This window comes from Rhinoraja longicauda, chromosome 3, assembly GCF_053455715.1.
Source record: "Rhinoraja longicauda isolate Sanriku21f chromosome 3, sRhiLon1.1, whole genome shotgun sequence".
NCBI classification, from domain to species: domain Eukaryota; kingdom Metazoa; phylum Chordata; class Chondrichthyes; order Rajiformes; family Arhynchobatidae; genus Rhinoraja; species Rhinoraja longicauda.
Window position 1 is genome coordinate 14,194,876 of NC_135955.1, and position 17,196 is coordinate 14,212,071.

A 17,196-nucleotide genomic window follows, 5' to 3' on the forward strand; every position below is an offset into this window, starting at 1 on the left:
TCACTGTATTTCAGTATATGTGACAATTATAAACCTAGACCTTTACTTAATTCTTTAGCTTATGAGCGATTAATGCTGAAATCATTAATATAGCCAGTTATGACTTTCCAACATCCTCCACCACCAACGCGTACTCCAATATCTCCAATGTCTTCTAAAGTCAATCTCGTCACCAGCGAGTGCATTCTTCCTATGAGTCTTCAATTGGCCTGTGCATGATGACCTCTTAAGCCCAGGCCCAGTAAAGGAGCACTGGTAGCACTAGACTTTAGAGAAACAGCATGAAAACAGGCCTTTATGCCCATTGTTTCCACGCCGACCAGCGATCACCCCGTACACTAGCACGACACATTAGGATCAGTTTACAATTTTACTGAAGGCAATTAACCAACAAACCTGTACATCTTTGGAGTATGGGAGGAAACCGGAGCGCCCAGAGAAAACCCACAATGTCACGGAGAACGTACAAATTCCGTACTGACAGCATCTGCAGTCAGGATCCAGCCTGGGTCTCTGGTGCTGTAAGGCAGCAACTCTACCGCTGCACCACTGTGCCACCCCCATTTCTGATTGTGAAATCTTACAACATCTGGGCTTAAGACCCACGTGATCCTAATTCAGACACGAGAATTTCAAGACACTCGAATGATCTTCTGCATCAGCATTTTGATGAAACTATTTAAGCCCTGTGCCAAATGTTCTGAGTGTGTTCTTTAAGATGCCCAGATGTGAGTATGCTTTGATGCACACGCAGACAGACACACACAGATAGGTACATACTCATACATAGACACATGTGCATACATGTCCAGTAGAAACAAGAACTGCAGATTCTGAAGTACAAAAAAGACACAAAGTGGTGGAGTAACTCAGTGTTGTCAGGCGGTATCTCTAGAGAACATGGATAGGTGACATTTCAGACTGAAGAAGGGTCGCGACCCGAAACATTACCTAACCATATTCTCCAGGGATGCTACTTGACCTGTTGGGTTACTTCAGGACTTTGTTTTTTTTTTACATACATGTTCCGCACACACACACACACACACACACACACACACACACATATATATATATACATACACACACAGGCACGTACATGTACATTATGAATGTGATACTTCAACCATTGATTGATAACTTCCTATGTCTGGTGAATGTTTTCCATCTCAACTATCTTAAATTGATGGAATTAATTTTATTCTAGAAAGGTTAACGCTGCCGTAAGATTCATTGTTGTGAATTATGTTCTCGTGGCTGCTTACCCAGAATTCAATCCTGATTGAAAATCTTCTTTTTCGTTGAAGCCTGATTCCACCAAAGTGCCTGCGACAGAGAAAGAAAAGTCTTCAAAACACTGCACTGTGATTCTTCCAGATGGTTCCTGGCGCGCCCTTTCAATCCAGTCTGGCATTTCTATTAGGCAACTGTTGACGGATCTGTGTGAAAAGCTACAATTTCAGCTAGCAGCTATAGACCTCTTCCTGGTCGGGGGTGACAAGGTACGTCATGCAGCTTTGCGCATCTTTTCCAGCCTACTTAAACTGGTGTCAATATGATTTCCCACTTTTCCATCCCCTCGTGATGGCCACAGGCAATTTACAATCGGGGGCAACTCTTCACAATTTTGCTGTTAAATGAAAACTGAAAATATCACATTGGGGCGGCACAGTGGCGTAGCTGGTAGTTGCTGCCTTACAGCGCCAGAGACCCAAGTTCAATCCTGACTATGGGTGCTGTCTGTACGAAGTTTATACGTTCTCACTGTGACAGCGTGGGTTTTATCCAGATGATCCGGTTTCCAAAGACTTACTGGTTTGTAGGTTAATTGACTTTGGTTTTTAAAAAAAAGTAAAATTGTAAATTATCCCAAGTATGTAGGATAACGCTAGTGTACAGGGTGATCGCTAGTCCACGTGGTCTCGTTGGGCCGAAGGGCCTGTTTCCACACTGTACCCCTAAAGTCACACTGAAATATTGGAGAGGCTTCTGGATGTGCAGAGAAAGCAAGGGTGAAATGAAAGTATCAGAGTAAGACAGAGAGAGCTGAGCCTTTGCTCTTAAAGGTGAGTGAATGAATAGATGGATATCCAAAGGAGGTCAGACTGGAGGGCATATTGGGACGCAAGGAAGCAAATGAGGTGGACCAAGCTGTGAAGAACTCCAGATGGGCATTTTCAATTATTTATAATGTTGTACTGGGAACTATTGGAGATTGACCAAGTACCAGAGAGTAGTATTGGATATAGGTAGGAGAATAACGTACTCCAAAGACGTACAGGTATGTAGGTTAATTGGCTGGGTAAATGTAAAAATGTAAAAATGTAAAAATTGTCCCTAGTGGGTGTAGGATAGTGTTAATGTGCGGGGATCACTGGGCGGCACGGACTTGGAGGGCCGAAAAGGCCTGTTTCCGGCTGTATATATATGATATGATATGATAATACCAAACAGAGCGTTACGGAAATTGGGGTTGCACATGTCAGCAGTGAGAAGGAGGGAGATATTTCAGTAATTGCATCGTTGGGAATAAGGGCTACACTCGTCCTTGTGTGAGTGAGAATGGGTGGGAATAAAAATGAATATTATGGACAGCAGGGAGATAGTAACAAAAAGAGGGATATGAATGGCACGGGGAGAAAGTAGCATAGAATAATGCTAGTTTCAATAGTTGTAGCAGGAAAAGAATTGCAGGTTGAGTTTATTGGAACATATGCTGAAGGGTTAGAGAATGATAAATGTGAAACCCTTGTTAAAAAAGGGATGCAAGAAGCCCAGACTATTGATGGCAGTGAAGGATTTAGAAAAGGAAAAAACTAATAGAGGAAGGGGAGAAATGGGTGCACATCCAAGTGGAGCAAAGGGAAAAGAGGGGATGAAGGGGGTGGGGTTATTTATAGGTTAGTTATTTGCAAACATTCTCTGAAGCAACCCTTCGACATTTGAACTTCCTACTTCAATGGAAATTTTACCACCAAGACCATGTGAATGCATGACTATTTTAATTCTACTTACTTTGCCTTTTTTTAAGCCTCTTGTACTTGATCAAGACTGCTGCACGTTAAATTCAAGGGAGATTCGAATAGAGAAGCGAACACTATTTCGGTACGTTATCATGCTTCTATGAAATCTGTTGTACTATTCAGTAAGTTCGTGGCTGTTTTGTATCATAACACCATTAAACACCTTAGTTCTGTCTGTGGCAGCTCCCAAGGGTCGGGCCATTCCACTATCGAACCCCTCGGCACGGGAATGGACTAATCCGGGGACGGCCCCTAGCTACAGGGATAAATGGCAGGGGTTTAGGCGCGATCGTTCTCTTGCAGACCCGACTGGACAAGAGAACGACAGCAAATAAAATTCCTCCCGAAACCCCTGGCTCCTCGCCTTCATTCCGGGCCTATCGCCGTGCCACATGTCAAAGATTAATAATGCTCGGCTTTAAAAAATTTATTTGACCTACATTTTGAAGATTATATCAACAAAACAGAATTAAATGCATTTAGAATAAAACATTAAAATATTGAATACCGTATTTTACACTGAATGATACATGAGCAATAATTGGCTGCAATACAAGAAATCAATTTAGTCTTGACAAAGAAAGAGTTATTGGATATTCTAGACTAACATCATAAATATTTAACTTTTCTAGGTAGGCACAAAAAGCTGAAGTAACTCAGCAGGTCAGGCAGCATCTCTGGAGCGAAAGGATAGGTGATAATTTGGGTCGGAACCCTTCTTCGGACCAGTATAAATCAACTTCTGCAGTTTCTATTTATTCCAATTTAACTTTTCCAGATAGTTTGCCTCTGTTGATGAGCCTGCATTATTGGCATTTCATTTGCACATCAATTAGTCATAGAGTGATACAGTGTGGAAACAGGCCCTTTGGCCCAACTTGCCCACACCAGCCAACAATGTCCCAGCTACACTAGTTCCACCTGCCTGCGCTTGGTCCATATCCCTCCAAACCTGTCTTATCCATGGACCTGTTTCTTAAACGTTGGGATAGTCCCAGCCTCAACTACCTTCTCTGGAAGCTTGTTCCATACACTCACCACCCTTTGTGTGAAAATGTTACCTCTCAGATTCCTATTAAATCTTTTCCCCTTCACCTTGAACCTATGTCCTCTGGTCCTCGATTTCCCTACTCTGGGCAAGAGACTCTGTGCATCTACCTGATCTATTCCTCTCATGATTTTATACACTTCTATAAGATCACCCTCATCCTCCTGCGCTCCAAGGAATAGAGACCCAGCCTACTCAACCTCTCCCTATAGCTCACACACTAGTCCTGGCAACATCCTCACAAATCTTCTCTGAACCTTTTCAAACTTGACAATATCTTTCCTATAACATGGTGCTCAGAACTGAACACAATATTCAGAATGTGGTCACACCAACGTCTTAAACAACTGCAACATGACCTCCCACAGTTAAGTGTGATTATACACAGATCTCTGTTGTACTGTTATCTGTGGAGTATTTAAGAGGTTCACACTCTAATGCTGCGAAAATTGGGGGGAAAATATCCATTACTGTACATTGGGACAAATCACCATTAACTTGGTCAGAGAGGTAGATTTTATGAGTTTTGTTTAAAGCAGGAGAGTAAAATGTAGTGAGAATGTTTGTTGATTTCCAGAGTACAAAACCCATTCCGTCCGAATGAGTATAATCTAGTTGATCCAAGCCATATTGTCCAAAACAAACATTTTATTTAAAGTCTCCCAGTCTGTGAAAATTAGGCAGGATAGTTGAAGTGTGGTGACACGATGATTAAATATCACCAAGATAGCAGACTTGGGATGCAAGAAGACCTTGTTCATAAGTTATCACACAATGAACAATGATTTGTTCCACTGTGGCTGTGGACTGGATTGGTAAAGATTAAGGAGGACAATAATGTCTCTTTATGAATACCAGAATAAAATTAATGAGACTATGAAATTGCTGTGGTAAGAAAAAGAAAACGTTACAAATGATGGAAATCCTTATAGAAGTTGAATCTTAAAAGCGGTGAGGTTGAAAGCAGATGGTTATAATATGTCACACTTTTATTTCAGACTCGATCTTGTTCCTATAAATAGATCTGTTGGTTTAAAGGCCAAACCTACCAAACCAGTGACTGAAGTGCTCCGACCAGTGGTGGCAAAGTATGGCTTGAATCTTGGCGAGTTAGTGGCTAGAATTGTAAGTATACAGACACAATAACGAAGCTACTTCATCCTGCTCCTCTACGAGCAGTGCGCCCAGAGTTAAGCGCTCCTACAAGTCAGTGATGACAGAGGTCTGTGACCCATAGACCTTGGGGGCATGGCGAACAATGAGGACTGTAACAGAGTAATTGGTTAACAATCTTTATTTGTGTTCAGTTCCTGTAAATGTAATGCATCATCTCAAAGGTTTCCCATATTCATGTTCATATGTCATAGGGGCAGAATGAGGCCATTGGTCCATCGAGTCTACTCTGCCATTCATTCATGGCTGATCAATCTTTTCCTCTCAACTCCATTTTCCTGCCTTCTCCCCATAATCCTTGACACCCTTACTAATCAGGAATCTGGCTATCCCCGCCTTAAAAACACCCAATGACTTGGCCTCCACAGCCGTCTGTGGCAATGAATTCCACAGTTTCACCATCCTCCCTTCTCCTTTCTAAAGGTGAGTCCTTTTATTCTGAGGCTATGACCTCTGGCCCTTGACACTCCCAAGAGTGGAAACATCGTCTCCACATATCCAGGCCTTTCACTATTCGGTAAGTTTCAATGAGGTACCTCCCATCCTTCTAAACTCCAGCGAGTGCAGGCCCAGTGTCGTCAAACACTCACCATATGTTAACGCAATCATCCCTGGGATCATTTTCGCAAACCTCCTCTGAACCCTCTCCAATGCAAGCATATCACTCCTCAGATAAGGGGTCCAAAACTGCTCACAATACTCCACATGCGGTCATATGGGTGACACAATTTCAAACACACTGCATAATTCTCCTTTCAACCTGCCTTAATTTGTATACTTTTGCTTCACTTCTCCAATTAAAGTCCCCAACGAGGCATTTTGTCTTCACAGCATTTACAAGTTATCTGCCATTGGAACAATTTTTAATGACCATCACCCCTCCACATCAGGATAATTCCAGCTCTAGTGTAAATAGATCCAAGACTTTTGAGTATGTTTTAAAAGCTACTGGTTGCAAATGTAATTATTGCCGCATAATCAGCCTATAGTAAAACAGAAGGAGCAGGAAAGAGCATGTGAAAGCTAAATAAGCATGTGCATTTAGATTGTGATTTTGTGTTCTGTACTCTTGAGTAAATTTCATCCTTTGATCATTGTTTTTACTGAGAATCAGATATTGTGCTGTGTCTTCATTCTGTAGAATGGGGAATCTGAAATTTTAGATCTTGGAGTTCCTATCTCCAACCTTGATGGACGCTGTGTTGTTCTAGATATTGCAGATCCTGCTAAGGAGAAAGGTATGTATGATATATGATGTAAGTTTTGCCCCTCTAAATGGTACTTTTACTCTCTTAATGCATATTACAGATTAGTTGACTGATGAATAATTTTGCCAAGTAATTTTATTTATTGTCTGAATCAAATTTGTCAAGAAGATAAATATGGGCAGCACTGTAGCGCAGCGGGTAGAGCTGTTGCCTCACAGCGCCAGCGACCTGGGTTCAATCCTGACCTCAGGTGCTATCTGTGTATAGTTTGCATGTTCTCCATGTGACTGCATGGGTTACCTCCCGGAGCTCCCGTTTCCTCTCACATCCCAAAGACGTGCAGATTTGTAGGTTAATTGGCCTCTGTAAATTGCCCCTAATGTGTAGGGAATGGATGAGAAAGTGGGATAACATAGAACTAGTGTGAATGGGTGATCAATGGTTGCATGGACTTGTTGGGTTGAAGGTCCAGTTCCCATGCTGTATTTCTAAACTAAACTAAACATAATAAATGGGATGCAACAAGGAATCACAGTGACAATAATGTAAAATGATCACATGGTTTTCATGGGCAACTAAAGGTATACCTGCATTTAAAAACAAACGATGTTGAAAATACTACTGCTTGTCACCTTTTTATGCTCGTCCACTACTTTGCATGTGCCCTTTGCTGCTACAGCAGCGTTAAGCTTCCCACCACTGACTCATTCTCTATCCAAGGCTCCCCCCATTGTTGCACAGCATTCTTTCTTCAGGCCTTTCTGCTCCTTCCCATACATTTATATGCCTCATTGTCCTCGGTACAAAATTCATCTTCTCGGTAACGCTCAGCCACTCAATCATAGTTTTAGTTTAATTTAATAAAGTGCTGAAACAGGCCCTTTGGCCCAACGAGTCCACTCTGACCAGCAATCCCCACACGTTAACACTAACCCACGCACACCAGGGACAATTTACAATTTTACCAAAGCCAATTAGCCTATAAACCTATATGTCTTTGGAGTGTGGGAGGAAACCGGAGCACCCAGAGAAAATCCACGTGGTCAGGGGGAGAACGTACAAACTCTGTACAGACATCACCCATAGTCGGGATCAAACCTGGTCTCTGGCGCTGTGAGGCAGCAACTCTATCGCTGCACGGTCTTCTGGCACTCCCTTTCTTGTCGGTATGATTTATATCTTTTAGGCACTCGGTCAAATTAGCAGGTTTCTGCTGATTAGTTTTTTGTTCTCATTGTTTCGTAAAAATCACCTTATTCTCTCTTCAGATCTTCCCTCTTCGGATCTTCAGTTTCAGTTTAGTTTATTGTCACGTGTACCGAGATGCAGTGAAAAGCATTTGTAGCGTGCTATCCAGTCAGCAGAAAGACAATACATGACTACAATCGAGCCGTTTACAGTGTATAGATACATAATAAGGGAATAATGTTTAGTGCAAAATAAAAGCCAGCAAGAGGATTCCCTCTTCATAACTTCCCTCTTCCGATCTTCCCTCTTTATTCGCCAGTCCTATAGTGTCACAACCTCACAAAGCTCACTTTCCCTCTCTTACGTTTAATTTGATTGAATAATATACTATAAGGGAAAAAAAGGAAAATGTTTCGGGCAGCATCTGTGAAAAGAGAGAACAAGTTGCAAATTGGCACGAAAACATTAGAGTTGTTTATTGGAGTAAGAGGCAACACCAATGCAATCATCGATGTAGCAGAGAAAGGGGTGAAGGAGGGGTCTGAAGCAAGCGTTGTTCCACAAATCCTACAGAGATAGGTGTAGATTGAACCCAGGTAGATTCCCATAAGCTTAGCTTTGATTTGGAGGAGGTTGGTGAAGTCAGTTGTTCAATGTGACAATGAGTTCAGCTGGGCTGGTGGTGGAGGGTAAGGGTTAGACCCCTTTTCAAAGAAGTGAAGGCCCTTGGATCGTTGTGGCATGGGATAGCATGGAAACAGGCCCTTCAGCCCAACTCGTCCATGTTGACCAAGATGTCCCATCTAAGCTAGTTCCATTTATCATTTGTAGCCCATACCCTTCCAAAGTTTCCTATCCATGTACATGTCTAAATGCCTTTTTAAATGTGGTATTGTACCTGCCCCAACTACTTCCTCTGGCAGCTCGTTCCTTTATCCTCCACATTCTCTGTTTAAAAAGTTGCCCCTCAAGCTCCTTTTAGATCTTTTCCCTCTCATCTCATGCCGTCTAGTTCTTGATTTTTCTAACCTGAGAAAAAGACCGTGCATTCATCTTATCTATTCCCCTCATGATTTTATGCATCAACTAGACCAAGTGGGCCCAAACCTCTCCTGCATTGGTGCAGCACCCTCTCCGACCCCTCTCCCCTCTCTCCATCCCCCTTCCCCTCTCCCCACTCCATTCCCCTCAACCCCCCTTATCCTCCTTCCTCCCCCCTCCCTTTCTAGGAGACAGATTTAAACATTAAAATGTGAATGACTTTAAAAATATAACACCGATTTCAATGAAACTTCTTCCATTAGCACCAAAGGGATGACGCTGAGTAAGGTGGGCCTAACATTGTTGCGCTATCATGTACCGTTTTGGCTGTAGTTCAGGAACAAACGAGAGTTTTAGTATATAGATATAAGGGCACCCCTTAGACTCCTGCGCTGCAAAGAATAAAATACTAGCCTGCCCAACCTCTCCCTATAACTCAGGCCCTTGAGCGTAGAGCGATTGGACACCAGGGCATGAGCCACAGGGAGAAAATTAGCCATTTGGGACCATTGTCAAAGTAGTGGCGGGTATTGCAGATGTCATGGTTGTAATTGAAAGACTCTGGATATGGAGAGAAAGAATAGTCAAGAAATGACAGGAAGAAATAAGCAGGACAAGAAAATGATGGGTCTTCTGGGACAGTCTTGCTTCTGATGATGGGGAAGAGGTTGTAGAGAACTTTGTATTGTTGTGACTTGAGAGGGCTGAAGGCTGGGGAGGGTAGATCTCCAGAGGGAATGAGGTGAATGATTGGCAATGTGGAAGACATTGGCCTAATGTTCAGTGGGAGGATCTTGGTTCACTGGGATCATGATCAAACCAGGCCTTGAGTATTTTGCAGCATTCTGTTATTTCACATTTTTAGCAGCTGCATTGTTTAGTTGCTCACAGCTCCAGCATTGATTTTTGTTCTTTATCGTCTGCTTCTTTCATTCCCTTCTAGTCCCACCTCCACAAGCAAACTGTGATTCCCAAACCTCACTGTCCCCTCTCATTTGGCATCACCACTTGACATTCAGTCTCACTTGGTCTCTTGCCCACAGATTTTCCATTGATTCTCTGCTACTCTAAACATGCTATCCGGCCTGCTGAGTGTTTCCACAAGAATCATTGTGTGATCACAATGTATTTAGGGCAGCATGGTGTCACAGCGGTAGAGTTGCTGCCTCACAGCGCCAGAGACCCGGGTTCAATCCCGACCACAGGTGCTTGGGATTGTTTGTACGAGTTTGTACATTCTCCCTGCGACTACGTGGGTTTTCTCAGGGTGCTCCAGTTTCCTCCCACACTCCAAAGACGTGCAGGTTTGTAGATTAATTGGCTTCAGTAAAAATTGTAAATTGTCCCCAATGTGTATGATGGTGTTAGTGTACGGGGATCGCTGGTCGGTGCGGACTTGGCGGGCCGAAGTGCCTGGTTCAGCGCTGTATCTCTAAACTAAACTGAACTAAATATGGCTGGGAAATGGGTCCTTCACGTAAGTCCATGCGAACCATTGTCACACCAAGTCCATGACAACCATCAAATACACTAATCCTAACTGGATCCCATTTTATTCTCCTCATGTACACTATCTTTTCATTTCAGATTTTCAAAATCTTTTTTTAAAATATGCTAAATTAATACCTTGAGTAAAAATTCCATACAATATACAGTGCCCTCCATAACATTTGGGACAAAGACCCATCATTTATTTATTTGCCTCTGTACTCCACAATTTGAGATTTGTAATAGAAAAAAAATCACATGTGGTTAAAGTGCACATTGTCAGATTTGAATAAAGGCCATTTTTATACATGTTGATTTCACCATGTAGAAATTACAGCATTGTTTGTACATAGTCCCCCCATTTCAGGGCACCATATTGTTTGGGACACATGGCTTCACAGGTGTTTGTAATTGCTCACGTGTGTTTAATTGCCTCCTTAATGCAGGTAGAAGAGAGCTCTCAGTACCTAGTCTTTCCTCCAGTCTTTCCATCACCTTTGGAAACTTTTATTGCTGTTTATCAACATGACGACCAAAGTTGAGCCAATGAAAGTCAAAGAAGTCATTATGAGGCTGAGAAACTAGAATAAAACTGTTATAGACACCAGCCAAACTTTAGGCTTACCAAAATCAACTGTTTGGAACATCATTAAGAAGAAATAAAGCACTTGTGAGCTTACTAATCGCAAAGGAACTGGCAGGCCAAGGAACATCTCCACAGCTGATGACAGAAGAATTCTCTCTATAATAAAGAAAAATCCCCAAACACCTGTCTGACAGATCAGAAACACTCTTCAGGAGTCAGGTGTGGATTTGTCAATGACCACTGTCCGCAGAAGACTTCATGAACAGAAATACAGAGGCAACACTGCAAGATGCAAACCACTGGTTAGCCGCAAAAATAGGATGGCCAGGTTACAGTTTACCAAGAAGGACTTAAAAGAGCAACCACAGTTCTGGAAAAAAGTCTTGTGGACAGATGAGACGAAGATTAACTTATATCAGTGTGATGGCAAGAGCAAAGTATGGAGGAGAGAAGGAACTGCCCAAGATCCAAAGCATACCACCTCATCTGTGAAACACGGTGGTGGGGTTGTTATGGCCTGGGCATGTATGGCTGCTGAAGGAATTGGCTCACTTATCTTCATTGATGATACAACTGCTGATGGTAGTAGCATAATGAATTCTGAAATGTATAGATACATCCTATCTGCCCAACTGGTGATGTCCTTGAATCACAGACTTTAAGCATATAAAGGATATGCAACAAAATACTAAACATGACTACTTTCATTTACATGACATTGCTGTGTCCCAAACATTACGGTGCCCTGAAATGGGGGGACTATGTATTTAACACTGCTGTAATTTCTACATGGTAAAACCAAAATGTATAAAAATTACCTTTATTAAATTCTGACAATGTGCACTTTAACCACATGTAATTTTTTTTCTATTACAAAATCTCAAATTGTGGAGTTCAGAGGCAAATAAATAAATGATGCGTCGTTGTCCCAAACATTATGGAGGGCACTGTAGATTTGTTGTTGAAGTTGTAGAATGTCATGAGAGAAATATAATCACCTGCAACAAAAAAAAACCTGCTGCAGTAAGTCCTTTAGCAAGTGGATAGATGCTGATTTCCAAAGACACAAAGTGCTAGAGTAACCAGGTACTTGTCAGACTTTGTCCTGTTCCTCCTATCTTCCAGCTTTCTTAATCCACAATCGTATTGCAAGGAAACAGGCCTTTAAAAATCACTTCCAGCTTTCTTAACCCCCACCTGCAATCAGTCTGAAGAAGGCCCTAACCCGAAACGTCACCTATCCATGTTCTCCAAAGATGCTGCCTGATCCACAGAGTTACTCCAGTGTGTCCGTTAGCATTTTTTATTTTTAATCTGATTTCAGCATTTGCAGTCTCTTGTGTCTACAAATATAATCATCTACCTGAAATAGGTTGAAAAAAAATTAATGTATATCCTTTACTCTGTCACTGACCAACATTCCTTTCCAAACACTTCCAGCAATAAAATTCCCAAACTTCTGCATTCCCTGCAGAAACATTGTAACCTGTGACAATGTGAGCGATTTATTGTACTTTAGACTTTACTTAGGAGATATTGCGTGGAAACAGGCCCTTCAGCCCAACGAGTCCATGTCGACCAGCAATCACCCCGTACACCAGCACTATCCAGCACACTAGGGACAATTTACAATTTACAGAAGTCAATTACTCTGCAAACCTACACTCCTTTTGGAGTGTGGAAGGAGACTGGAGCACCCAAAGAAAACCCACGTGGTCAGAGGGAGAACGTGCAAACCCAGAGTCAGGATGGAACCCGGGTCTCTGGCACCGTAAGGCAGCAACTCTACCGCTGCACCACTGTGCCACCCTTCTGCCGCGATTGTGAAGAAAAACTGGTTGCACTGTGAATAATGTTGTTGATGTTGACATGATAAGAGAAAAAGCCAATTAAATTATCTGCTAGTCATCTAGATAATTGTTGACTTACAGACAGACACAAGAACACAGGAGAAAATGGCAGCTCTTCCAAAAATGGCGCACACAATCAAACTGGAAAGGTAATCTTTGTTTTTATAATGCAATTATTATTTTACACACACTGGTATTTCATACACAGTTACTAATATGAAGGAAACAATGTGCTTTGCTCTTACAATCCTATTAGATTACATCAATTTCTCACTTGTATTCATCAGATCTAGTATGAGGATTGTTGGTCCAGTTCCTTGCTGATTCACCCATTTTTAGTTTGCTCTTTCCCTTATTAGATTTCCATGTTCATCTTACATTTCTGTAGCTGCTAATGTTTTCAATGCACCATATCTCATTAACACCAATCAATTTTATCAATACCAGGAAGCTGGAAGACCTCTGGGAAAAACCTCTTCAGTGAAAGTGAGAGGAGACAATGGAAAATCTTCCAAAGATGCACCAATTCTGAAGAAAGAAGAATTAATTCAAAGGGCAAACAGGAAGAGACAGCAAAAGCTAAACATGGATGAGGTGGAAGGTAAATTATGTACTGGAGTAAAAATCCAGATCAGATCAGTTTATTGTCAGATATATACCAGCGTGCAATAAAATTCCTTGTTTAGTTCTACGTTTATTATTGTCAGGTGTCAGGTCCTATGTACTGTGAAAATCTTAGTTTTCCATGTCATCTAATTCGCTCAGATTATACTATACATAAATGCAATCAAGTCAAACTCAAGTACAACAGATAGAACAAAGGGGAAGAAACCAAGTGCTGAATATAGTTCTCAATATTGCAGCACATGAAGTTCACAGAGTAAACTGTGTACATACAGGCTATCCATAGATTCTGCTGTTTTGCACACATTGTTGTATTTATATGATGCTTTGGAGAGGGCGCAGAAAAGGTTTACAAGAATGCTGCTGGATCAGGTGGTTTTCATAATTTGATTGATTTGAACATGAATAAGGATAAGTATACGTTATGTAATATTTAGACATAAGTTCATAAATCATGGGAGTAGAATGAGGCCATTCGGCTCATCAAGTCTACTCCATTCAATCGTGGCTAATCTATCTTTCCCTCTCAACACCACTCTCCTGCATTCTCCCCATAACCCCTGACACCCACACTAATCAAGAATCTAGCAATCTCCTCCTTAAAAATCGACTTGGCCACAACCTTCTGTGGCAATGAATTCTGCAGATTCACCACCCTTTGATTAAAGAAATTCCTCCTAATTTCCTTTCAAAAGGTACATCCTTTTATTCTGAGGCTCTGGCCTCTGGTCCTAGACTAGTTTCAGTGAGACCCCTGTCACTCTTGGCCATAAGGAGAGGGTGGAGAGGCTTGTATTGTTCTCTCTGAAGCGTTGGAGGCTGTGAGGTGATCAGAGAAGTACATAAAATTATGAGAGGCTTTGATGGGGTGGATGGTCAGCATTTTGTTTACGGTCAGTGAGGGATTGATTAAAGGAGATGTCAGGGGCGGGGTTTTTTTACACACAGTGTAGCAAGTGTCTGGAGTGTGATGCCAGGCGTTGGATCAGATATGATAGTAAGGTTTAAGGAGCTTTTAGATGGGCGCATGGATATGCAGGGAATGGAGGGACATGGATCATGTGCAGGTAAAAGGAACTAATTTAACATGGCATCTTAATCGGCACAGAGATTATGGGCGAAAGGACCTGTTCCAGTCCTGTAATGTTCTGTATTCTACACTCCATGTCTTACTTAATCCTGAAGAACTGCTAAAAAATACTATTTTGTTCCCTTGCATAAGATTATCTTTTCTACTAGAGCTGATGTCAATGTAATCGTCTATTATCATTTATCCTGCTCCAAACATCTGCAATTAATGATCCAATTCTGTCATGGCATTTTCATACAATATGAGGAGAAGATGCTACTCATAAATCTGAAAAGTCACTCCCAATTTAGGAGTTGTTCGTGATAACTCAATCTTTTGGCGACAAAGGCACTTTATTATTTAGCATCAACCAAATAAATTGGCTTGCTTAATTTGTCCAGCAGCAAGCTAACCCTCCTGAGATTTACCTCTAAATATTTTACTGTTTTAGCGATTATTAAGTAACAGCATTTAAACATTTAAACAATTCTTTAAGTATTTGGTTATATATGTTCAACCTGTGTGTTTTTCACATACTAAAGTGAAAAAGTATTTCATTTATCAGAGTCCCATCAGATGCCCTGAGATAATGAAAGGTTATCCCCAGAATCCAGTACAAAATCCTCCTCATGACCTACAAAGCCCTCCATAACCTGGCCCCATCCTACCTGACTGACCTCCTCCACAGGCACACTCCCACCTGCACGCTACGCTCTGCTGCTGCCAACCTTCTGTCCCCCCCATCCGGACCAAACTCAGATCCTGGGGGGACAGGGCTTTCTCCATCGCTGCTCCCACCCTCTGGAACTCACTACCCCAAACCGTCAGAGACTCCTCCTCACTCACCACATTCAAAACATCACTGAAGTCTCACCTGTTCAGCACTGCCTTCAACCACTGACCGTCACCTCACCTTCTGTCTCCTTTTTCTGTTTGTTTACTTATTTATCTATTTATTTTCTTCTCTATGTTCTAGTAATCCCTGTAAAGCGTCTTTGAGTGTTTGAAAAGCGCTATATAAATGTAATGCATTATTATTATTATTATTATTATCTGTAAATACATGTCTGAGGGATTTACCTTCACTGAAATCTTGATGGCATAAATGCTGGCTCCTTATCCCAAGCAGATTTCTTAATCAGTGTTAGGGTTACCTCCATTCTTTAGACTTTAGATCTTAAAGCTGCAGCATGGAAACAGGCCCTTCAGCCCACCGACTCCATGCTGACTAGTGATCACCCCATACGCTAGCACTATACTTACACCCTGGGGACAATGTAACCAAAGCCAATTAACCTACAAGCCTGTATGTCTTTGGAGTATGATAGGAAACCTGAGAACCTGGAGAAAACCCACGCGGTCACATGGAGAACGAACAAGCTCCATACAGACAGCACCCGTAGTCAGGAACGAATCCGGGTCCCTAGTGCTATAAGGCAGCAACTCTACCACTGTGCCACCCCAAACACTACACAACACTAGCCTCCACCACGCAGGTTTTACTCTCCATATCAGGTCTATTTAAAGTAAGTATAATTTATATTAATGCCTTTCTAACTGCTACTTTTCTGTTTTGATTTGTGACAGAGTTTTTTGACCTTCTGTCCAAAGCTCAGAGTAACCGAGTAAATGATCAGCGTGGACTTCTGAAGAAAGAGGACCTTATCCTCCCAGATTTTCTGCGCCTGAAGCCAAACGTATCTGAACCTGGTTCCTCCACACCTGTGGGACGTAAAGTAAATGGTAGAAAGAGAGAGGAAAGAGGCCAAAATTTGCACAGGAGCGTAATGTCTAATAAGTTAGATCATGCAGACTCCAGCACAGCTAACCCGCCTGCACTGAATTTTAATGAAAACTCCAACAATGTGAAAGTCAAGCCAACTCATCATCGACCGGTGTTAGTGCCACCCAGCTTTGTAAAGTCAGATACTAAGCAGACTAACAATGCTCCTTTCCATGCGCCGGTTTCTCCCATTGCACGTGTCAATGAACAGAGGTGGGAAAAGCAGCCTGCAGATGAGCAGTCGGAAACCATACAGCCTTACGAGGAGGAGAATGCATTTGATCTGACTCTGGTGGCAGAAGGTGATATCAATAGCCCAAACAGTACGTTATTACCACCTCTGCTAACACCACCATCCTCTGTCAGTAAACTGGAGGTAGCTAACTACACTCCACCAACTCCATACACAGATGGTCAGGAGAACTCTTCACACTGCAGATCCACTTCAGGTATTTAAATGTGGCATATCTGTTTGTAAATAAAAATAAACTAGTAAAGATATTAATTGTGTTGCAATTGATCACATTTGAGAGTGAATAAGAAACTGGAAAAAGTGGCCCAAAAAGTTGCTACATAATGCACTAACTAGTTTTAGTTTATAGCTCTTCTGTATATCTAACTATTGATAGTGATACTATTACAGAATATTGTGGAATATATGTGGGAAAAATCTAAATTGGGGTAGAACATATCGATCAAAGTGTGCATAGCAGGTACCAAGCAGAAATTATTTTAATGTAACCTATTCCACTTAATCTCAAAGATACGTTTTATTTGTCCTTTTGCACTTTCTAGAATAATTACTAACATATATTTCTGCATAAACCTAACTTTAATTTACCGGTGATTGAGAAATTGTTGCAAAATTCCAAGCTGATATTTCAGTGTTGTGTTGTTGGAGGTGTTCATATTTAGATGCAGTATGAAATCAAGACCTTAGATAGATTTGAAAAAATCATGTGCCACTAGAGCAATGGACAAGGTTGCTCCTCATCCAAACCTCCCCATTGACCTGACCAATGTTTATTTCTCAATCACCAAAGTCGCATTGCTGTGGAAACTAGCCCTGCTCAAATTAGGCTGTATAGTTCCCACCTTACAACAGTGATTGTACT

General features: G+C 41.7%; 1 protein-coding gene across 1 annotated transcript in view; it reads left to right on the forward strand.

Moving 5' to 3' along the window:
• The window catches only part of rgs12b (regulator of G protein signaling 12b), a 118,556-nt gene that overhangs the window by 90,629 nt on the left and 10,731 nt on the right, over positions 1-17,196 (forward strand). The window contains exons 10-16 of the mRNA XM_078432059.1: positions 1,308-1,502; positions 3,032-3,105; positions 5,070-5,196; positions 6,386-6,482; positions 12,687-12,754; positions 13,053-13,206; positions 15,886-16,530. Coding sequence (XP_078288185.1) covers positions 1,308-1,502; positions 3,032-3,105; positions 5,070-5,196; positions 6,386-6,482; positions 12,687-12,754; positions 13,053-13,206; positions 15,886-16,530 — 1,360 coding nt within the window. The remainder of the gene's footprint in view (positions 1-1,307; positions 1,503-3,031; positions 3,106-5,069; positions 5,197-6,385; positions 6,483-12,686; positions 12,755-13,052; positions 13,207-15,885; positions 16,531-17,196) is intronic.